The sequence below is a fragment of the Pan troglodytes genome, chromosome 14 (genome assembly GCF_028858775.2).
Source record: "Pan troglodytes isolate AG18354 chromosome 14, NHGRI_mPanTro3-v2.0_pri, whole genome shotgun sequence".
Taxonomy (NCBI): Eukaryota; Metazoa; Chordata; class Mammalia; order Primates; family Hominidae; genus Pan; species Pan troglodytes.
Genome location: NC_072412.2, coordinates 119,559,631 through 119,582,805, shown reverse-complemented (window position 1 = coordinate 119,582,805; position 23,175 = coordinate 119,559,631). Strand labels below are relative to the sequence as shown.

The window sequence follows — 23,175 nt, the reverse complement described above, 5'->3', positions numbered from 1 at the left end:
GACAGCGGCCTCCTCTCCCATCCTGGCAGCATCCGCGGGGCTCCCGACATCAGAGTGTCCAAAGCAGGTGCCTCTGAGGAACCGTCCCAGGAGGCCAGGCAGTGCCAGAGCGTGTGTGAGGCCAAGGCCCCCACCCTGCACCCACCACTTGCCCAGAGAGCTGAGGCCTCCTGGGTGCTGAGAGGCTGTGGGCTCTTCAAAAGAAGAGATCAGAAGGAGGGGAGCCTGCAGCCTGGGGGTCACACCTGCTTCCTGGCTGAGGAGCCCCGGGTGCAGGAAGCGGGCCCTGGGGGCGGTGGGGGGAGGTGCGCCGGCTCGCAAGGTGCCTGTAAAGGGGCAGAAGGGGCCGCCCAAATAAGCCACACTGTTGTAAGGGTTGTTTTGAGCTGAAACAGCCATCCACAAGGATAAGAACGCTGCTTTCTTCTGGCTCTGGAGAGCGTCTTCCCCGTGGGGTGTTACCTCCTCTTTCGGGAGGGAAAGGCCATTCCCGGCCACACAGACCGTGCTGGAGTGCGTGTGCCTTTCTCCAGCTCATCTGCTGATTTTAATTATCAGGCCTGACCAAAAACCCCAAGAGGTAAAATGTCGCCTCCCCACCCACCGTGGTCTGGATGCTGGAGGAGACGGCGCGCCGGGGATTTTCTGTTCGGCTCAGTACAGGCTGAACTCTGTCCCAGCAAATCCTCATGCTGGAGCTGTGACCCCGTGACCCTCAGGACCTCAGGGTGTGGCTGCACTTGGGCGTGGAGCTGTAGAGATTGTCAAGGTAAAGCGAGGCCGTACGAGTGGCCCTGACCCAGTGTGACCAGCGTCCTCATGAGAAGGGGAGACGAGGACGCAGCACGCAGGACGACCACGTGAGGACACGGAATACATCATCTTCGCGCCAAGTAGAGAGGCCTCGGGTAACCAGCGCTGCGAGACACCTTGCCCCCAGCACCGGAGGGAATGAGCTCCCGCTGTTTAAGCCGCCTGCCTGGGAGTGCCAGCAAACCCACGCTGACCTGTGCAGTTCACACCGTCGGCCCGGAAAGGCCTCGCCGGAGCCCCGGCCACAGCAGGGTTTCGTCCTGGCGCCGTGTGGGTGGGGAGAGGCGCTGGGCCGGCAGCATTTGCACCCCACCACTGCCTGCAGGGGGCTGCCTTTGTCTTCCTAAGTTGATCTGTGTCCCATTTGCCCTGATAGGGAGAGAAAGATTCAAATACCCTGTCACAGAGGGAGACCGGCATCTCATCTGCAGGCCCTGTTAGGGCCTGGTGCCAGTTCCCCGCCCTCCCTGGTGGAGAGACCAGAGACGTGAAAACGCAGAACCCGCCCCAACCCCGGCCTGCGGAAAAGAAGAAGGGAAGACACAGAACCCGCCCCAACCCCGGCCTGCGGGAAAGAAGAAGGGAAGACACAGAACCCGCCCCAACCCCGGCCTGCGGGAAAGAAGAAGGGAAGACGCAGAACCTGCCCCAGCCCTGGCCTGCGGGAAAGAAGAAGGGAAGATGCAGAACCCGCCCCAGCCCCGGCCTGCGGGAAAGCCGCGCTGTGCTGCCAGGGACCAGCCGATCTTTGGCCTCTGACCTTACAGTGATGTCACAGCAGACCCATGGCAACGCACTCCCAGCACCTCCTGACTACTCCCTGCGGGACGGCTGGGTGTGAGGGTGGCAGCCTTGTGCTCAGGACGAGGCTGGGCTGGAGGATGGAGAAGGACACGGGGACCACACACAGGAGGCACCGGCCCGGCCTCAGGGCCCTGCCCTCAGGAGTGGCCCTTGGGCACCTCAAGGTGGCCAGTGAGGCCTCTGAACTTCAGTGAAGCAGGAGTCTGGGAGGCCTGCAGCCCGAGGGGGACCCTCCCAGCCGCCCTAGGAAGCCTCACAAGGAGCTGGGTAGGGGCTGTGGGGCCGCGGGGAGCTGGTGGACAGCGCGGCTGTCCCACCAGGCACTGAACCCAAAGTACCTGCGTCAGAGCCCAGCCCAGTTAGAAAGTTCTAGGAAGTTCCCAAGGTTAGGGATGCGCCGAGACAGCCCCAGGAGGTCCAACGACGTGTGTCCAAGGCGGGGCACGGCCTGGCGTCATACATTTTAGGGGGCGTGGGGCATCAATCAGCACCTGTGAGGGGGTACGTCGGTTCTGTCTGGAAAGGGACAGCCTGAAGCAGGAGGGGCTTCCAGGTCGTAGGTAGAGGAGACACAGGGCTGCATGCTTTGGGTCTCGATCAGCCTTTCACTGAACACACAATTTACACGTGAGGGGACTAGAGGGAGAGTCACTTGTATCCTCGTCCGGCTCCGTGACTGCAGTTTTTCATGAGCAGCCCAGAGGGAGCTGTCGGACACACTTGTCTCAGGTGAGCAGAGGGAGGACCGTGATCTCTGTCCCCGTCCTGCGCCTGTGACGGTCAGCTGTCCATGTGCATTCCCAGTGTGAAACTCCACAAAACTGCTTAGGGCAGAGATCTTGAGGCTCACAGGGAATTTCCTCGTGGGTGAATGATGAGGGAGGCCTGTGGCCGTTTATCTCTGCAGCTCTTGTTTAGGAAGAGGATGGGAGGCAGGTTTGTCTGACACATTCCCAGCCTTACTCCTCCCCTTAGCTCAGTGATTCGGGGCCCAAGGTTCATTTTCCTTCCACAGGCAGCAGGGACCGGGCCGGGCCTCCTGCCTCCCACTGCCCTGTGCTCGGAACGCTAAGGGCGGAAGTGGGGACCACTCCAGGTCCACACCCGTAACCCACCCAGGGCTGCTGGGAAGGCCTTGCGCTGCTGGGGCGGAGCTGTGGGGGCTCCAGCCGGGCACAGCCAAGGGCGGGAGGGGTGAGAGGAGGGCAGGCCTGGGACCCTCATGGGCCTCTGAAGCCAGCCGATGCCTGAAGGGAGGATCATAGCCAGGCGCCCCGTTTGCAAGGAGGCCCTGGTGAGGGCCTGGGTCCCTGCCAGGAGCCCTGGGCCTCACCCACCAGCAAGGAACCTGCGTAGCTGGTGTTTGACACGGTTGGCTTCTAAACCGTGAAACATGTAGGCTGCCCCTGTGTCGGTCCACACTCGCCACTCTGAGATGTTTCCAGGTGTGCCGAACGGACGGTGGTGTGGGCCTGGGGATGGTGCTGGAGTCACCTCCTCACACCTTGAATACTGGCCCAGAGCACAGGGCTGAGGGGCTGACATGGAGCTGCGAGCTGGCGCTCCCCTCCCCTCCCGCGGCCTCGGCAGCTCCGCCTCCCCTTCGCAAAGGTGTCCACGGGGCCATGGAAGTGAAACAGCCCAGTAGGACTCGGGGTTTGCTTGCTCAAGCCCTGGGGACAATTTTAAGAGGTAATGATGTAAAAATATGTGTTCTTCTCTGAGTTTAAAAATCCAAATATGTGCTGTTTGGGGGACGTGAGTAGTTAGGAGGCTGCACCCTACCTCCCTCCCCACGGGGTTCCCTCAAGACGTGCAAAGTTCTCAAAAGAATAAGTTACGCCAAGGCTGCTTAGCGGGAATTTAAGTTGGGGCGGGGAGCGGGTCTCCAATAATGCCGCCCAGTGCCACCGCGGTGTAGACTTAGAGGCCGGGGTCGGATGGAGGGAGCGGGTCTCCAATAATGCCGCCCAGTGCCACCGCGGTGTGGACTTAGAGGCCGGGGGTCGGGCAGGGAGCGGGTCTCCAATAATGCCGCCCAGTGTCACCGCACTGTGGACTTAGAGGCCGGGGTCGGGCGGGGAGCGGGTCTCCAATAATGCCGCCCAGTGCCACCGCGGTGTAGACTTAGAGGCCGGGGTCGGGCGGGGAGCGGGTCTCCAATAATGCCGCCCAGTGTCACCGCGGTGTGGACTTAGAGGCCGGGGTCGGGCGGGGAGCGGGTCTCCAATAATGCCGCCCAGTGCCACCGCAGTGTAGACTTAGAGGCCGGGGTCGGGCGGGGAGCGGGTCTCCAATAATGCCGCCCGGTGCCACCGCCGTGTAGACTTAGAGGCCGGGGGTCGGGCGGGGAGCGGGTCTCCAATAATGCCGCCCGGTGCCACCGCGGTGTGGACTTAGAGGCCGGGGTCGGGTGGGGAGCGGGTCTCGAATAATGCCGCCCGGTGCCACCACGGTGTGGACTTAGAGGCCGGGGTCGGGCAGGGAGCGGGTCTCCAATAATGCCGCCCGCTGCCACCGCGGTGTAGACTTAGAGGCCGGGGTCGGATGGAGGGAGCGGGTCTCCAATAATGCCGCCCAGTGCCACCGCAGTGTAGACTTAGAGGCCGGGGTCGGGCGGGGAGCGGGTCTCCAATAATGCCACCCAGTGCCACCGCGGTGTAGACTTAGAGGCCGGGGTCGGGCGGGGAGCGGGTCTCCAATAATGCCGCCCGGTGCCACCACGGTGTGGACTTAGAGGCCGGGGTCGGATGGAGGGAGTGGGTCTCCAATAATGCCGCCCGCTGCCACCGCAGTGTAGACTTAGAGGCCGGGGTCGGATGGAGGGAGCGGGTCTCCAATAATGCCACCCAGTGCCACCACGGTGTAGAGTTAGAGGCCGGGGTCGGGCGGGGAGCGGGTCTCCAATAATGCCGCCCGGTGCCACCGAGGTGTGGACTTAGAGGCCGGGGTCAGATGGAGGGAGAGATTGAGCCCCATTGTGGCTGACATTTCCCTCAACACCTGCTGGATTTGCCCAAAACTGCACGATGGGAGGTGCCACAGCAGGGAGGCCGGGCTTCTGTGTGGCCGCTTGTCCTGTCTGGCAAAGATGTCCACCCTGCACAGCCTCCCCCAGGCACCAGCACCCTCAGGGTCCGAGACCACGGCCCAGGAGCGCATCCTCCCTGGAGCTTTGTGGCTGCCCCCAGACAACTGAGATTCTGCCAGAGAAGAGCAGGAGGCATTTCCAGCCCTGTGACCCGAGGAGAAGGGCCGGGCCTTGTTGACCACTGGTAGAGTCCGACGTGGCCTTGGTTTCCGCAGGGACTCAGCTCCTCACCCCTCGCAGACTTGGTGGGCTCCATGACATGCCCAGTGCCACGTGCACCCACAGGTGCCTGGATGTGTGAGACGCCGCGTCCACATCACAGGGAGGCCTCCGGGATGCGGGAGACGTGGGGTGGCTGACTTCACGGGGGCACCAGTGGGGTGTGTCTGGGCCTGGGCCATGCGGAGCACAGGAGACCGGCGCTCACGGAGGGCAGCCCAGAGAGGCCGGCAAGAGCAGAGTGAGAATCCACTGGGTTCCAGACCCACTGAGGCCCTGCCTTGAGCCCACATGCACCCTGGACGCCTGTTGATTCTGCAAAGGCTCTGCGCTCCACCTCTGGGCCCCACTCGTGGCTTCTCTGTTGGGGGCAGCCCCTCATGGTCGGCCATTGGTCTCATTTCCCTGGAAGAGCCCCATTCCCCAGCTGCCCCTTGGGCCTGTGGGCTGAGCTGAGTGACCTGCCTGGAGTGGCCCATGTGACTGTGCTGAGCTCTGGGAGGAGGTCTGGTCTCTTCCATCACAAGCATCATTTGAAGCTTTGGAATCATCCCTGTTGTATTTGAATCCCGGGCCAAGGGGGTGTTGTGGGAAGAGGGAGTAGCTGCAGGAAGCCAGGGTCTCCGCAAACATTCCCGGCTCCGATGCGGCTGGAGGCCCTGTGGGATCTGGAATCCGCTCACTCCAAGGCTCTCCTGAGCACCTAGGGTTTGGAGAATCCTCTGCCACATGACTTCCTCACAAGGCTGTGCTGGTTTGCAAGCTCCTGGGAATGGAGAACTCAGTGTTTCACTAGAATGGAGTGTTTCACGTTGGCCAAGTCAGTCAACACCTTTAGCCAAGTGTGCCAGGGAGCAGTGTGTGCTCGGTGCAAGCCGGTGGCCAACAGCCAGGCTTGGGTTCCTGCCGGGAACACCAGAACACTGCTCACTCGAGTTGATGTTCCCGGGCCCCTGTCCTCTCTCACATCAAGGTAAAGATCCTCACGAGACATAAAGTGGTCCCGAAAAAAGACTGCTAGAAACATCCCGCAATGCCTCTCGGGGAGCCCAGAGACCCTGGGGATTGGTGGATTTTCCTGGACAAGCCAAGTGGGGTTTCAAGTCCCACCTGTCCATGAGAGGAAGCCTGGGTGGGGGGTAGTAGCCGGCATGGGCAGGTCTTGTGGGCTTCTCCCACCCTCCCGCTCAGCTACCTCCAGCCAGCTGTGCTAGGACAAAGAGGAGTTTCAAGAGGTCCCGGAGCCTCATGTGTTTACTGTAAGGCGGCTGGCCATGCCTCACCCTGAGTCCTGCAGGGAGAAGGTGGAGCCCAGGTGTGGGCTGAGGTGCTGGGGCTGAGCCTGGCTCAAGGCCCTGGCACCAGGCTGTGGAAAGTGCCGATAGCAAATACCGGAGGGCCGGGCATGGGCACAGGTGGGGGAGAAACTCAAGTTAGCCGTAGCCATGGCTGAGAGTTGAGCTCTGCTGTGGGTGGCTGTGGGCGGCTTGGGGCAGGTCCTGAGCTCTGGTAGCTGCGATGTAATGGTGCTGACGGCTCTGTCCTTCCTCCCCAGAGTCTGAAGATCAAGGGAAAGACCCAAGCTGTAACGCGGAAGATGCCAGCTGGTAAGCAGCCTGTCCGACGCTGGCCTTTGTGAAGGTGGAGCTGGGAAAAGTGAGGTGGACACAGGAGAGGGTGGGGTGTGGGAGTGGTACCTGGGCATCAAGGTAGACACTTAGAAGGGGACAGAGGGAGCCCTGGGTCCTGAGAAAATCCCGCCCAGGGCCTGGATGGGAGGGCTGGGAAATCCTCCTTATTTTGAGAGGAATTCAGCGTGGGAACAGGGCCCACCTGTAGCGGGGTGGTATCCTCAGGACTCGGGCCCTGGCCTGAGGGTCACACAGCTGCATCCCTCTCAGTAGACACCCCATGGCCCTCTGGGGAAGGAGGCGTCGTCTCACTAGTGGACTGCTGGGCCCACCCTAGATGTAAACAACTCGAGTGCTCCTTTAGGGAGAGGGTGTGGGGCCCTGGACAGCACATCCCCACTTCGTACCGCCGAGTTCTTGCCTCCCTGCACCTCGCGTCCTGTTCTAACCCAGCTCTGGTTCTCCCACCCACTCACCCTCCTGCCATCAAAGAAGACTTAAAAGTCATTGAATTCCTCAAAAATTTGTCTCAGATCTAACAAAGTCGATTTACCATGGACAAGGCATGGGCCAAGTCCCCCTTATTTACAAATGGTTCCCGTTGAGTGGAGACCAAGGAAGGTGTCCGGTTGCCGAAGTGGCCAAAGGTGCAATCAGTTGGTGAGAGTGAGTGTTCATGTGTTAGACAGGATGTGTGCGGCGCCTGGAGCCTCCCACTCTGTACAGCTCAGGGAAGCTGATGGCCTTGGTGAGGGCAGTTGAGCTGGGAGGACCACACACCTTTAGGGTGGCAAAGCTGAAAGTGTCTGCTCACGTTGGCCAAGTCAGTCAATACCCTTGGCCAAGTCAACGCCATTGCAGATGGTGGCGGAGCCCCTGTCATCCTCACTGCCTGTTGCGTTCCTCTTGCCCCTGGCCACACACCATAGCAGACCACAGAAGAGGTCACGAGGTTGGTGCGAGTAACAGCAGGGCCAACCATGGACCCCCCAGCCTACTGGCCAGCATGGCCCATTTGGTATCCACATGGAGTGTGGATCTGCCACAGGGTGGCTGCATCTTCTCATCAGATTTTGGCTCTTTGAGCAAGGTTAGACCCTGCTTTCCAAAATAAGCCCAGGTTGGCTGTAATCCCAGTCCAGACCCTGGCTGTACAGGGTAAGTTTTCCAGGCAAGATGGGCCAGCAGAGGGAGCCAGGAGGGCCAGGCTGGGGGCCCTTCAGAGCCAGAACTCTGTGCTGGGTCAGGGCCCCTCATAGGTGCCCACCAGACCCCAGGGGCACCAGCCTCGAGCCCAAGGAGACAGCCCCAGAGGAGACCAGGAGCTGCCCGCAGCTATCTGCCGTCTCTTCCAAACCACTTTCCCTGCTCCTCCCGCAGTCAGAAAAACCTAGCACAAGACAAGAAGGAAAGCTTCAGCACCCTTGGGAAGCTGGGTCATGAGAGTGGAAAACAAGACCCAGAGAGGGAGAAGAGCGACTTGGAGGCCAGCATGCAGGAGGTGCAGGAAGGCGAGCACGCAGACGGAGGCTTGCAGGAGGCCAAGGTTGGGCCACGCTGAGGAGCGGTGCATTTTTTCCTCTTGCCTTGGAGCCCGGCCTTCACTTAACCTCTTTGGTCTTACAGGAACAGGAGGCAGAGTCCATAAAGCTAAATGACCTTCAGGAAGAAGAGGCAAGAGATTTTCCCTTTAGTAATAGAAGTGAGAAGGGAGGCCTGTCCAGGCGGGAGTTCTGCCGGAGCCCGGACCTGCCCGGGACGGTGGCCTGGGGGTCAGCTCAGCAGGCGCCAGGCTGTGAAGCTGGACTGGGCCCCTGCTACCCTAGAGAGGCTTGGGGCCAAGCTCTGAGACTCTTTACCCGATCCCAGGGCAGCCTGACCCCCGCTTGCTAAACGTGCAGTCACTAAAGGTGTATGAGGCCCTGAGAGGAGGTGCCCTCAGCTTGACATTGGCCCAGAAAACACCCAGAGCCCCAGGCTTGATGTGTTGTCCAGGGACACGTCATGCTGTGGGGGTTCTCACATGGCACCGTATGAAGGAAAGTGGCTTTTGTTCTCCCTCCAAGCTGTGTGGTGGGGACGGTAACACAGCCAGACACGCTGCTTGCCAGGCGGGCCTTGGTTTCATTCCAGGGCTCTTGGGAAGTCCTTCACCCACCCCCAAACACTGCCCTTGGAGTTGACTCAAATGCTCCCATCAGACACACGTTCTGGGCTGGCCCAGGTGCCCTGTTGGAGGCCTTGGGACAGCAAAACCATGAGCTGCTGAAGCCGTTCGCATCCCGGGGGGGTCTCCTGCTCCTTGGTGCGGAGTGTGGCCCACAGGCAGGCTGTGGGGCAGGAGTGCTGCCTTGTCGAGCAGGGCTGGGGTGGGAGCAGCCGGGCTCCCCAAGATCTGGGCATTGCCCCATCTCCTGGAGGCCCGAGTTCTCAGAGGGTGAGGTTGGAGGAGACCCTCTGGGGTCTCAGGGCCCTGATGGGAGGTGAGTACGGAGGGGTGAGAAAGCCATATCCCTCCTACATCCTCCTCCTACATGGACACCTCACAGTCCATACTGCCGTCAGCTCTGCCCAGCGTCCCAGGAGCCCTCGTTCAGCATTGCCAGGATCTGGGGGCCTGATGGTCATCACCAGGGTCTGCCCCGGCTGCCCCAAGGGCCAGGGGCCACTGTTCCTCCCAGGGAATCAATGTTCCTCTCCAGCTCACCCAAGCCTGCCATCCACACCTCTGTGGTTTCCATTCACAGAAAGCATCTGTGTTTGTGGAGATTGATCTGGGAGACCATGCTGAGGAGGTAAAAATGGAAACCCCCAAGACAAGCAGAGCCAAAGCCACCAGGAAAGCGCCTGTGCTGCCTGGCAGGGCCAGCCTAGGAGGCTTTTCTGGGAACTTACCCCACAATAGCCATGTGTTGGATGGGGAGGCAGAGACCTGGGGCCAGCAGCTCCAGGAGAGCTCCCTGGTGTTGAGGATTGGTCTAGCCTCTTCCTTACCCTCCCACACTCCAACTCACGCACACTTCAGCACTATCAGAGACTCTGGGGCCTGGGTTAACCTTCAAGGTGCCCATGGGTCCTCAGAACCTCTTGTGGGGGATCACGTTGGGATGGTGAAAAGGGCACAGGCCTGGAAGCTCAGAGACTGGGCTTTGGTGGATGTGTGGTTCTGTCAGTAAATGCTCAAAACAACTCATCATACTTCCCTGTGCCTCAGTTGTCTCCTCTATAAAGTAGGAATCATATTAGTACCCGCATTCCAGGGTTGTCTGGGAAAGCTCTCAGAGCAGTGCCTCACACCCAGGAAAGCTTATCATCATCATCATGGGGTATCATCATCATCATCATCACCACCATTACTATCATCACCATCAACACCATCATTATATCACAACCATCATCATCATCACCACCAGCAACATCATCCCCATAAAGATTATCACCATCATCATTAATATCACCATCATTATCACATCACCACCATCATTCCCATCAGCAGCAGCATCATCATCAACATCACTATCATGACCATCATTACTGTCACCATCATCATCACCATCACCACTATCACTATCACCATCATCGTCACTAATACCATCACCACTATCACTACCACCATCATCGTCACTATTACCATCACCATTATTACCATCATCACCTTCACCATCATCACCACCATTATAATCACCATCACCATTATAATCATCACCACCATCATCATCACCATTAATACCATCACCATCATCACATCATCATCATCACCATCACCATCATTAATACCATCACCATCATCATCACCATCATTAATATCATCACCATCATTATCACATCACCACCATCATTCCCATCGCCAGCATCATCACCATCACTATCATGACCATCATCACCACCATCACTGTCACCATCATCACCATCACCACTATCACTATCCCCATCATCACCACCATTATAATCACCATCATCATGACCATCATCACCGCCATCATCACCGTCACCATCATCACCATCACCACTATCACCGTCACCAGTCATCACCACCATTATAATCACCATCGTCACCATCATCATCATCACCATCACCATCATCACATCACCACCATCATTCCCATCACCAGCATCATCATCACCATCACTATCATGACCATCATCACCACCATCATCATCATCACCACTATCACTGTCACCATCATCACCAACATTATAATCACCATCACCATCATCATCACCATCATCATCACCATCATCCTCATCACCATCATAATCATCATCATTGTCACCATCACCATCGCCATCATCACCATCACCATTACCACCATCATCACCATCACCATCATCACCACCATCACCATCATCATCACCATCACCATTATCACCATCATCACCTTCACCATCATCACCATCATCACCATCATCACCATCATCATCACCATCACCATTATCACCATCATCACCTTCACCATTATAATCACCATCACCATTGTCACCATCATCACCATCACCATCATAATCACCATCATCATTGTCACCATCATCATCACCGTCATTATCACCACCATCACCAGTATAGTCACCGTCATCATCACCACCATTATAATCATCATCATCACCATCGTCATCACCATCAACATTATCACCACCATAATCATCATCCTTATCTGTAAGAAGAAGAGGCTGACTTAATGACCTGTCTGGGCACTTCCAACACTAACATCTGGGGTGTGTTCCTCCATGTCTTTGCTGTAGTGAACAGTCATCATTCTGGAAGTTTATTGAAGTTCTTTCTTGGCAAGTTTCAGCTCCTTCCTGGGGGTCAGTTATTTTCCAGACTGTACCTTCTCTCCCTTTTGCCCTCAGAGCCACAGAGAGAGCTGGTTGTTAACCCCCAACAAGGCTATTCTTGGGGCACATGAGTTCTAAGGACTCAAGGAGGGCCAGCCAGTGGCACAGTTGGGCTGACAGGCCAGACCCGGTCTTCAGTCCAGGAGCCAGGCCTCATCAAGGGTGCAGTTCCATGGTCAGGTTCCCCTAACTGGAAATGTCCAGTCAATAGAGAGCCCTGTCTGATGGGAGGTCATCCAGCCTCTGTGCCCTAGTCTGATCCTCCAGCAGGTCCACAGGCTATGCCTCAGTGCCCGTGGCTGACACCTCCCATCCCTTAAATGTCTCCACTCCCCACAGGTGGTCACCGATGCCAAGAAAGAAGAGAAGCCGTCCCAGATGGATGTGGAAGATCTGTCAGAAGACGAGTGAGTGATGCTTGTGGGCTCACACTAGGTGGGGGTAGGAGGACTTTCCCCCCACCACGGTTTCTGGTGTGCCCACCATGCCTTGTGTGTGGTGGGCAGAGCCGAGCCCAGGCGGTCCCCCCTTCTCCCTGGGCACTGCCGAGGCTCAGCACCTCCCGAGCCTGAGGGGCTGAGGGCAGGCAACAGGACATCGGACCTTCGAAGGGCTCAGGGACGAGCTTCACGATGCCCCACCTCACCCCATAACCAGGCCGTGTCTCCTACCCACCAGCCAGGAAAAGGACCTGATGAGAAGGGGGAAGAGGAGGGAGAGTAGGGAGGAAGGAGGGGGGAGAGGTGGTAAGTGCATGGTACTGACTTCTCCTGTTTAGGTTTTAGCTGCAGACTTGGGTCCTGCAGGTGGTGGGAAGCCGTGCATACATGGCTGGTGTCACAGCCAAGCAGGCTTCTCTCACAACAAGCCTTGGGCCCTGGGGCCGGGGCTAGGCAGCCTCCGAAGAGATGATCCGTGTCCCCAGGCTGGATGCTGTGTAGGTCCAGGGAAGCCCCAAGACTCCCCGAGGCCCGAGGCCCTGAAGATGGGTGTGGGGAGGGAAGACACTGGCCCATTGAAGGGGGCCCATGGATCTATAGTGTTTTATTTTAAGCAACACACAAAAATACAAAAAGCAATTGTCCAAATGCCTACCACTCAGAATTAACAGTTTATCAGTATTTTGATTTCTTACAGATATTTTTAAAGGATGAATTGTTCTATCGGCTTTATAAAACAGTCACATGATACTAAACCTTCTTTCAGCCTGTAATCCCAGCACTTTGGGAGGTTGAGGTGGGCAGATCATGAGGTCGGGAGATCGAGACCATCCTGGCCAACATGGTGAAACCCTGTGTCTACCAAAATACAAAAAATTATCTGGGCGTGGTGACAGGTGCGTGTAGTTCCAGCTACCAGGGAGGCCGAGGCAGGAGAATCGCTTGAACCCAGGAGGCGGAGGTTGCGGTGAACCGAGATAGTACCACTGCACTCCAGCCTGGGTGACAAGAGCGAAACTCCATCTCAAACAAACAAACAACAGTTACATTAACATTTTAACCAGTCATTTACAATAACGGGAATTATGTGGAATAGCACAACAGAGAGAAATGTTTAAAAATCACCCCAGCTTCCACCTCTTAAAAGCACACGGGAGCATCTGACTTTCGACACTGAGGACAGGGGCCGTGGCTGAGGACAGGGGCCGTGGCTGAGGACAGGGGCGAGGCTGAGGACAGGGGCGTGGCTGAGGACAGGGGCCGTGGCTGAGGACAGGGGCGAGGCTGAGGACAGGGGCGAGGCTGAGGACAGGGGCGAGGCTGAGGACGGGGGCGAGGCTGAGGACGGGGGCGAGGCTGAGGACGGGGGCGAGGCTGAGGACAGGGGTGAGGCTGAGGATAGGGGCGAGGCTGAGGACAGGGGCAAGGCTAGGACAGGGGCGAGGCTGAGGAGAGGGGCTGCAGCTGTGCCTGCCAAGCAGCGTCCTTGCCCAGGGCCAGCTTTGAGAGCTGCAGCCCTCAGCCCCCGACTGGTCTAGCTTTGCTGACGGATTGCTGCTGTGATGATGACAGCCCTACCTGCGCTACCTGCTCTCAGATTTTTATGTCTCCAGGGAGAGAGAAAGTCCTCGAGAACATTGCACTCTGCCCCAACTCAGCAGAGTCTCTGCCTCTTTTGACTCCTACCGTAACCGGGTCACACCGGCTTTCACTAGGACATTGGGGTTGTTTTGACTCCTGAGTCTGGGCTTAAAATGGGCAGGTATTTTCCAAGTACAGCTCTATTTTTCTCATCGTTTCCTGATGATGGATTTGGCACTCGGCACACAGCTCGATGGCTGTTTTCTGCCCCAAGCTGGACAATCCTGGGTCGAAATCTCCTGGTCTCAGCCTCCATCCCCCTTGACTCAGCTATCCCAGAAAACCTGCCCAGTGGGGCTGCTGGCGGCGTGCAGTGGGGAGAGCTGCCAGCAGAAACGAGCTGACGTGGCTTCTTAGGTTTGCTACCTCATCTCACAAATTCCCCCTTTGGGTCACCATCCAGTTGCATTTACAAGACCCAACGCTGATTTCCCAATACCTGGAGGCTCCGGCCCAGGAAGGCCGAGAGTCCTCAGCCATGGCTGTAATGAATGGGCGTCAGCTCACGTGCACACTTGCGTGTTCATTGGAAAATGCTTTGGCAGGCTCCATCTCTTTTTTTGTTTTTGAGACACAGTCTCACTCTGTTGCCCAGGCTGGAGTGCAGTGGCACCATCTCGGCTCACCGCAAGCTCCGCCTCCCAGGTTCACGCCATTCTCCTGCCTCAGCCTCCTGAGTAGCTGGGACTACAGGCGCCTGCCACCAGGCTCAGCTAATTTTTTGTATTTTTAGTAGAGACGGGGTTTCACCATGTTAGCCAGGATGGTCTCGATCTCCTGACCTCATGATCCACCTGCCTCAGCCTCCCGATGTGCTGGGATTCCAGGCGTGAGCCACCGCACCCGGCCTCCATCTCTTTTTTAATTAGCATGATCTGGATTTTCTTTTTCCTAGTGTTGCCTTTTCCTGTACCTGCCCAACACAATACATCCCCAGGACTGTTACAGGGAAACCACAGATCACGCAGAGCACTGCACACTTCATAGCATCAGAGGGGCCACAGATCACACAGAGCTCTGCACACTTCATAGCATCAGAGAGGCCACATATCACGCAGAGCTCTGCACACTTCATAGTTCCAGAGTAGCCACAGATCACGGGGAGCACTGCACACTTCATAGCATCAGAGGGGCCACAGATCACGCAGAGCTCTGCACACTTCATAGTTCCAGAGTAGCCACAGATCACGGAGAGCACTGCACACTTCATAGCATCAGAGGGGCCACAGATCACGCAGAGCTCTGCACACTTCATAGCATCAGAGGGGCCACAGATCACGCAGAGCACTGCACACTTCATAGTTCCAGAGTAGCCACAGATCACGGAGAGCTCTGCACACTTCATAGCATCAGAGGGGCCACACGTCACGCAGAGCTCTGCACACTTCATAGTTCCAGAGTAGCCACAGATCATGGAGAGCACTGCACACTTCATAGCATCAGAGGGGCCACAGATCACGCAGAGCTCTGCACACTTCATAGCATCAGAGGGGCCACAGATCACGCAGAGCACTGCACACTTCATAGTTCCAGAGTAGCCACAGATCACGGAGAGCTCTGCACACTTCATAGCATCAGAGGGGCCACACGTCACGCAGAGCTCTGCACACTTCATAGTTCCAGAGTAGCCACAGATCATGGAGAGCACTGCACACTTCATAGCATCAGAGGGACTATAGATCATGCAGAGCACTGCACACTTCATAGTTCCAGAGTAGCCACAGATCACGCAGAGCACTGCACACTTCATAGCATCAGAGGGGCCACACGTCACGCAGAGCTCTGCACACTTCATAGTTCCAGAGTAGCCACAGATCACGGAGAGCACTGCACACTTCATAGCATCAGAGGGGCCACAGATCACGCAGAGCACTGCACACTTCATAGTTCCAGAGTAGCCACAGATCACACATAGCTCTGCACACTTCATAGTTCCAAAGTAGCCACAGATCACGCAGAGCACTACACACTTCATAGCATCAGAGGGGCCACAGATCACACAGAGCTCTGCACACTTCATAGTTCCAGAGTAGCCACAGATCATGGAGAGCACTGCACACTTCATAGCATCAGAGGGGCCACATGTCACGCAGAGCTCTGCACACTTCATAGCATCAGAGGGGCCACAGATCACGCACAGCTCTGCACACTTCATAGTTCCAGAGTAGCCACAGATGACACAGAGCACACAGAGCACTGCACACTTCACAGCATCACAGTAACTACAGATTGGAAAAAAACTGGATAACCAGTGAACAAAACTGGAACCACTTTTGTATATTATGTCATTAATTGTGCTCTTAATATTTCCCACCTTTTTGTACCCATATTTATTAGAGTCCTTTCCACAAAAAGCAGTTTTGGACTAGAGCTGATTATAAACGTTTTTAGAGAATACTTCAGAATAATGACTACAGATGCAAAACCTTAGAACAGCCACAGTTAAAATTTGATGAAAGCTTCTAACCAACAAGAAAATAGTTATTTCTATTACACATAACATTGTAAGAAAACAACCAAAATCATGACTGACAGTGTCACATCAGGACTGCCCAGCTTCTATACATTTTCACATAATCTTTAGAATATTCACACGGATAACATGCCCATACAAATATAATTTACAATTGGACATTATCAAAATTATGACTGATATTATATTAATATAAATGTATGTAATTTTTAGAACATTTATATCAATAACATGCTCACAATTAAAACTGAAAGAAGATTTAGTATCATTTATCATTTGATGATGCTACCCATAGAGTTTTACCAAATGTAATTGTTTAATCTGAAAAGACTTTATGTAGGATTTTGATTCTGTGGAAACCTGCAAAAGATGTCAAAAGGTTCAAAACAATCAAAACAGAATTACAGATCATTTAAAAATAATAGTCACTCATTTAACCAGAGTGATTATCAAAAGACTTCACAGGCAATTTAGGAAGTTACATTGCTGTAAAAACCATAACCCTTTTAAAGCTCAGTTGTCTTAAGTAATCAAAATCTAATAAAGATAAAGGAGAAATTATCTTGATAAAATATAAAATATTTGGTTTTTAAGCCAGTTACCAAAAGGTACAGAAAAACCTGCAGTGTGATTGCCTCTCCTTGAGGGAAGCCCATGCAGGTAACCTGGAAGTCAGATCCGATGGAACCTCGCCTGACACAGGAAGAGCATCTTCAGGACTGTGGGTGTGCACTTGATTACAGAGGACAGTAAACAAGGAAACTAGGGCCTTGAGCTGGGGAACACACAGCTATTGGTAACAGCATGAGAAGTTGCCTGATTATGTTGAACAATTCAGACATAGCAAGAAAAGCCAAGTGTATAAATTGAAGCTGCACTTAAGGAAAACGTTGCTTAAACAGCAGAGTTAGAACTGGAGGAAAAAGTTGCAGGACTTGACAAAAAGTTTGAAGGAGAAAGTTGTTATCCCAGGCCTTCTTAAGGGGAGAAAGAGCTGAGGCAGCCACACACGACCTGCAAACCACACGTGACAAGGGACAGCAGAAGCTGAGTTTCTGAGATGTAGACCTGAGCAGTTTCAAAAGAAATGATTTTAGAGTTAAAAATCAAAACCTCTTGCAATTTCATTAAGAGCAAACCAGTACTTTAAGGAAACTTTGTGGTGACATAGGGGACCAATCTTTAGTTTTGTATTAATGTATATTTAATATCAAAGCTCAATCTTTTTTTTTTTGAGACAGAGTCTCGCTCTGTCACCCAGGTTGTAGTGCAGTGGCACGATCTCAGCTCACTGCAAGCTCCGCCTCCTGGGTTCACGCCATTCTCCTGCCTCAGCTCCCAAGTAGCTGAGACTACAGGTGCCCACCACCATGTCTGGCTAATTTTTTTTTTTTTTTTGTATTTTTAGTAGAGACAAGGTTTCACTGTGTTAGCCAGGATGGTCTCGATCTCCTGACCTCATGATCTGCCCGCCTTGGCCTCCCAAAGTGCTGGGATTACAGGCATGGGCCACCATGCCTGGCCCAAAGCTCAATCTTTAGAAGGACATATAAATAATTCCCTTTTAATCACAGCCAATTTACACACAGAATTCTTTTCAAAATTATCTTTTCATAAACCTTATCATGACTTTTACAGACCATTCTGACATGCTTGGACTTTCTGCTTTGTCCTACACTTCTTTTTAAAATAGCCAGTCATTTTGCTTCAGGATAAAAAGAGAGATAACTTGGACAAGTCCTCATGTTAACTCTATCATCGCAGATTGCCATTTGAGCTCCAAATTTTCCTTGATATAATTTGCTCATTGGTTTAAAATAAGCAAAAGAGTGGGCCAGTGACAGCCTTAGAAAGCCTGGTATGCCTTAATGTTTAAGAACACCATTTTTGACCATTTCTGCATTAAATCTCCTTTCATGAACCCCTCCCATCTAGAAGGGCTCCATGTGTCACACGCCTGCTGGGCACTGACTGGAGGTTGGTTGTCCAGTGCCTGTTGTTTCACTTTGCGATGATTCATTTCCCATTGGGAGTCAGATTAAAAGGGGAAGCACCTGCTCAACCTGGCCAGACAGCTTCACACATCCTAGCCAATCAGACAGCCTCACACATTCTACCCAATCAGACAACCTCACACATCCTAGCCAATCATGCAGCCTCACACATTCTACCCAATCAGCCTCACACATCCATTTCTTCCTAGAATCTTTTCCTTTTCTTTTTTGAGGCAGAGTCTCACTCTGTCACCCAGACTGGAGTGTAGTGGTGTGTTCCCAGCTCACTGCAACCTCCACCCCCTGGGCTCAAGTGATTCTCCTGCCTCAGCCTCCCAAGTAGCTGGGACCACAAGTGCCATCGTGCCCAGCTAATTTTTTATTTTAGTAGAGATGGGGATCTCCCTATGTTGGCCAGGCTGGTCTTTAACTCCTGAGCTCAAGTGATCCACCTGCCTCAACCTCCCAAGTGCTGGGATTACAAGCATGAGTCACAGCACCTGGCCCCTAGTATCTTTCAACTAGGAGAATTTTTCTCCTTAACAAATGAAAAGTCTCCAAAACTCAGGGCTGTCAGCCAAGCAGGAGGTCTGAGCCCTAGCACAGCCCCAGGAGAGGACCCAGAGAGACCCCAGGAGAGACCCCACCACGTGCAGCTGTGCAGGGGCCAGAGAGGCCTCAAGGGCCTGTGCTGGGGTCAAGGTGCCAGGTCTCTGCAGTGTCCCTGGGCAGTCCGCTAGGAGTCCCTTCATGGGCACGATGATTGCCAATTAAGGGAAAAAAATCAAGCTTTTCAAGAGTTTGTTTTACGTGGAAGTCTTAGTGAGGACTGTGCACTGAGGCTGTCGCCCACGAGCCGTCTGTCCATTGCCCCACGCCGTGTTTCTGTTCACGGTTCCTGGACAGGCGGCGGGGGCTGGGCGCATGCAGAATCACATCAGGGTTTGAGTGCGAGGGCATGTTTGGCTGTAGATTACAGAGGCGTAATCACGAACCGCGGCAGACGTCGTGTGCAGGAAAAGGCACGGACCCAGGTCACTGATCTTTTAAGAACATAGTGGCTCCAGGTGGGGACGGAGGCAGGGCCCTTGTGCTTTTTGCTGTTTTGTCTTCAGGCATCCTTCTGGAGACCCGCATGTCCTCCCAGTCAGGGCTCAAGCAGAAACCAGCAAACTGGGCTTCTCATCTGCCACTCACCACAGCCCCTAGGGCTTGATGAAATGGGGTGCATGCGGAGTGCAGGGGAGACCCCCAGTGCACTTGATGAAAGGGGGTGCATGTGGAGTGCAGGGGAGACCCCCAGTGCACTTGATGAAAGGGGGTGCAGGCAGAGTGCAGGGGAGACCCCCAGTGTGCTTGATGAAAGGGGGTACAGGCAGAGTGCAGGGGAGACCCCCAGTGTGCTTGATGAAAGGGGGTGCAGGCAGAGTGCAGGGGAGACCTCCCAGTGTGCTTGATGAAAGGGGGTGCATATGGAGTGCATGGGAGACCCCCCTGGTGCACTTGATGAAAGGGGGTGCATACAGAGTGCAGGGGAGACCCCAGTGTGCTTGATGAAAGGGGGTGCAGGCAGAGTGCAGGGGAGACCCCCCAGTGTGCTTGATGAAAGGGGGTGCAGAGTGCAGGGGAGACCCCCAGTGTGCTTGATGAAAGGGGGTGCAGGCAGAGTGCAGGAGAGACCCCCCAGTGCACTTGATGAAAGGGGGTGCATGCAGAGTGCAGGGGAGACCCCCCCAGTGCACTTGATGAAAGGGGGTGCATACAGAGTGCAGGGGAGACCCCCCCAGTGCACTTGATGAAAGGGGGTGCATACAGAGTGCAGGGGAGACCCCAGTGTGCTTGATGAAAGGAGGTGCAGGCAGAGTGCAGGGGAGACCCCCCAGTGTGCTTGATGAAAGGGGGTGCAGAGTGCAGGCGAGACCCTCAGTGTGCTTGATGAAACGGGGTGCAGGCAGAGTGCAGGAGAGACCCCCCAGTGCACTTGATGAAAGGGGGTGCATGCAGAGTGCAGGGGAGACCCCCCCAGTGCACTTGATGAAAGGGGGTGCATACAGAGTGCAGGGGAGACCCCAGTGTGCTTGATGAAAGGGAGTGCATGTGGAGTGCAGGGGAGACCCCCAGTGCGCTTGATGAAAGGGGGTGAATACAGAGTGCAGGGGAGACCCCCCAGTGCGCTTGATGAAAGGGGGTGCATGTGGAGTGCAGGGGAGACCCCCAGTGTGCTTGATGAAAGGGGGTGCATACAGAGTGCAGGGGAGACCCCAGTGTGCTTGATGAAAGGGGGTGCATGTGGAGTGCAGGGGAGACCCCCAGTGCGCTTGATGAAAGGGGGTGAATACAGAGTTCAGGGGAGACCCACCAGTGTGCTTGATGAAAGGGTGTGCAGGCAGAGTGCAGGGGAGACCCCCCCAGTGCGCTTGATGAAAGGGGGTGCAGGCAGAGTGCAGGGGAGACCCCCAGTGTGCTTGATGAAAGGGGGTGCAGAGTGCAGGCGAGACCCTCAGTGTGCTTGATGAAACGGGGTGCAGGCAGAGTGCAGGAGAGACCCCCCAGTGCACTTGATGAAAGGGGGTGCATGCAGAGTGCAGGGGAGACCCCCCCAGTGCACTTGATGAAAGGGGGTGCATACAGAGTGCAGGGGAGACCCCAGTGTGCTTGATGAAAGGGAGTGCATGTGGAGTGCAGGGGAGACCCCCAGTGCGCTTGATGAAAGGGGGTGAATACAGAGTGCAGGGGAGACCCCCCAGTGCGCTTGATGAAAGGGGGTGCATGTGGAGTGCAGGGGAGACCCCCAGTGTGCTTGATGAAAGGGGGTGCATACAGAGTGCAGGGGAGACCCCAGTGTGCTTGATGAAAGGGGGTGCATGTGGAGTGCAGGGGAGACCCCCAGTGCGCTTGATGAAAGGGGGTGAATACAGAGTTCAGGGGAGACCCACCAGTGTGCTTGATGAAAGGGTGTGCAGGCAGAGTGCAGGGGAGACCCCCCCAGTGCGCTTGATGAAAGGGGGTGCAGGCAGAGTGCAGGGGAGACCCCCAGTGTGCTTGATGAAAGGGGGTGCAGGCAGAGTGCAGGGGAGACCCCCCAGTGCACTTGAAAGGGGGTGCAGGCAGAGTGCAGGGGAGACCCCCCAGTGCGCTTGATGAAAGGGGGTGCATGCGGAGGTGCAGGGGAGACCCCCAGTGTGCTTGATGAAAGGGGGTGCAGGCAGAGTGCAGGGGAGACCCCCTAGTGCGCTTGATGAAAGGGGGTGCATGCAGAGGTGTGGGGAGACCCCCCAGTGTGCTTGATAAAAGGGGATGCATATGCAGGTGCAGGGGAGACCCCCAGTGTGCTTGATGAAATGGGGAGCATATGCAGGTACAGGGGAGACCCCCCAGTGCACTTGATGAACGGGGGTGCATATGCAGGTACAGGGGAGACTCCCCAGTGCGCTTGATGAAAAGGGGTGCATACGCAAGTGCAGGGCAGACCTCCCAGTGCACTTCAGGTTGGGGGTGCTGCTCTCGGGGTGCCTGTGGCCACAGTGCTGGCCCAGGACCCTTTCTCACCCACCTGCCCTCCTCTCGCCCTGCAGGATGCATACCAGCTGTGTGTGCTGCATCCCGTACTCCACCAGGAAGAGGGCAAAGGAGAGCGCCTAGCGCCCCGGAGAGGGTGCTCAGAGCTTGGCGAAGAAGAGGAAGGAGACGGGGTGCGGAGGGGCTGGGGGCACAGGAGGCGGGACGGAGGGTGATCCGGCCGCCTACTTGCCGCCCAAGAGCCTTCTCTGCCAGGCACTGAGGTTTCTGTTTTCTTCTTGTGGGAGTGGCCAGGCCTGGAAGGAGCGATAGCACAGACTGCGCCTTTGGGCTAAAGATCCCGCCAGCCCTGAGCAACACTGGGGTGCCGATGACCACACCAGGTGTGAGCCACGCCTGAAACCCACTGCCCACTGGGTGAGCGATGACGTGACCTTCAACAAACACAATAAACAAGCACGGGAAGATGCTCCTCCCCTCCACCAGATGCTCCTCCTCTCCACCAGATGCTTCTCCTCTCCACCAGATGCTCCTCCTCTCCACCAGATACTACCCTCCTCTCCACCAGATACTACTCCTCCTCTCCACCAGATGCTCCTCGTCTCCACCAGATGCTCCTCCTCTCCACCGGATGCTCCTCCTCTCCTCGAGATGCTCCTCCTCTCCTCGAGATGCTCCTCGTCTCCACCGGATGCTCCTCCTCTCCACCAGATACTACTCCTCCTCTCCACCAGACGCTCCTCCTCTCCACCAGATGCTCCTCCCCTCCAACAGATGCTCCTCCCCTCCAACAGATGCTCCTCCCCTCCAACAGATGCTCCTCGTCTCCACGAGATGCTCCTCCTCTCCACAAGATGCTCCTCCTCTCCACGAGATGCTCCTCCTCTCCACCAGATGCTCCTCCTCTCCACCAGATGCTCCTCCTCTCCACGAGATGCTCCTCCTCTCCACCGGATGCTCCTCCTCTCCACTGGCTGCTCCTCCTCTCCACCGGATGTTCCTTCTCTCCTCGAGATGCTCCTCCTCTCCACCGGCTGCTGCTCCTCTCCACCGGCTGCTCCTCCTCTCCACCGGCTGCTCCTCCTCTCCACCGGCTGCTCCTCGTCTCCACCGGCTGCTCCTCCTCTCCACCGGCTGCTCCTCGTCTCCACCGGCTGCTTCTCGTCTCCCCCGGCTGCTCCTCCTCCTCTCCGCCAGATGCTCCTCCTCCTCTCCGCCGGATACTCCTCCACCTCTCCTCCGGATGCTCCTCCTCCTCTCCACCGGATGCTACTGCTCCTCTCCGCCGGATGCTACTCCTCGTCTCCTCCGGATGCTGCTACTCGTCTCCTCTGGATGCTGCTACTCGTCTCCGCCGGATGCTACTCCTCGTCTCCGCCGGATGCTACTCGTCTCCACCGGATGCTCCTCTCCACGGGATGCTCCTCCTCTCCACGGGATGCTCCTCCTCTCCTCGAGATGCTCCTCCTCTCCACCGGCTGCTCCTCGTCTCCAGCGGCTGCTCCTCGTCTCCAGTGGCTGCTCCTCGTCTCCGCCGGGTGCTCCTCGTCTCCGCCGGGTGCTCCTCGTCTCCGCCGGGTGCTCCTCATCTCCGCCAGATGCTCCTCCTCGTCTCCGCCAGATGCTCCTCCTCGTCTCCGCCAGATGCTCCTCCTCGTCTCCGCCAGATACTACTCGTCTCTGCCAGATACTACTCCTCGTCTCCGCCAGATGC

General features: G+C 55.8%; 1 protein-coding gene and 1 long non-coding RNA gene across 2 annotated transcripts; one reads left to right on the top strand and one right to left on the bottom strand.

The window, feature by feature from the left end:
- Positions 1-520: 520 nt before the first annotated feature.
- Positions 521-1,578, bottom strand: LOC134808174 (uncharacterized). The gene is made up of 2 exons (XR_010150592.1): positions 1,457-1,578; positions 521-1,182 (listed from the first exon to the last, which is right to left on the bottom strand). It is a non-coding gene; the product is annotated as an uncharacterized LOC134808174 (long non-coding RNA).
- C13H13orf46 (chromosome 13 C13orf46 homolog) lies at positions 1,516-21,675 on the top strand. The gene is given in 7 exon segments (XM_054665632.2): positions 1,516-1,884; positions 6,483-6,534; positions 7,939-8,104; positions 8,185-8,232; positions 9,306-9,353; positions 11,734-11,801; positions 21,518-21,675. Coding segments are annotated over 7 exon segments (735 nt in total). The 5' UTR covers positions 1,516-1,598; the 3' UTR covers positions 21,585-21,675.
- Positions 21,676-23,175: the final 1,500 nt, after the last annotated feature.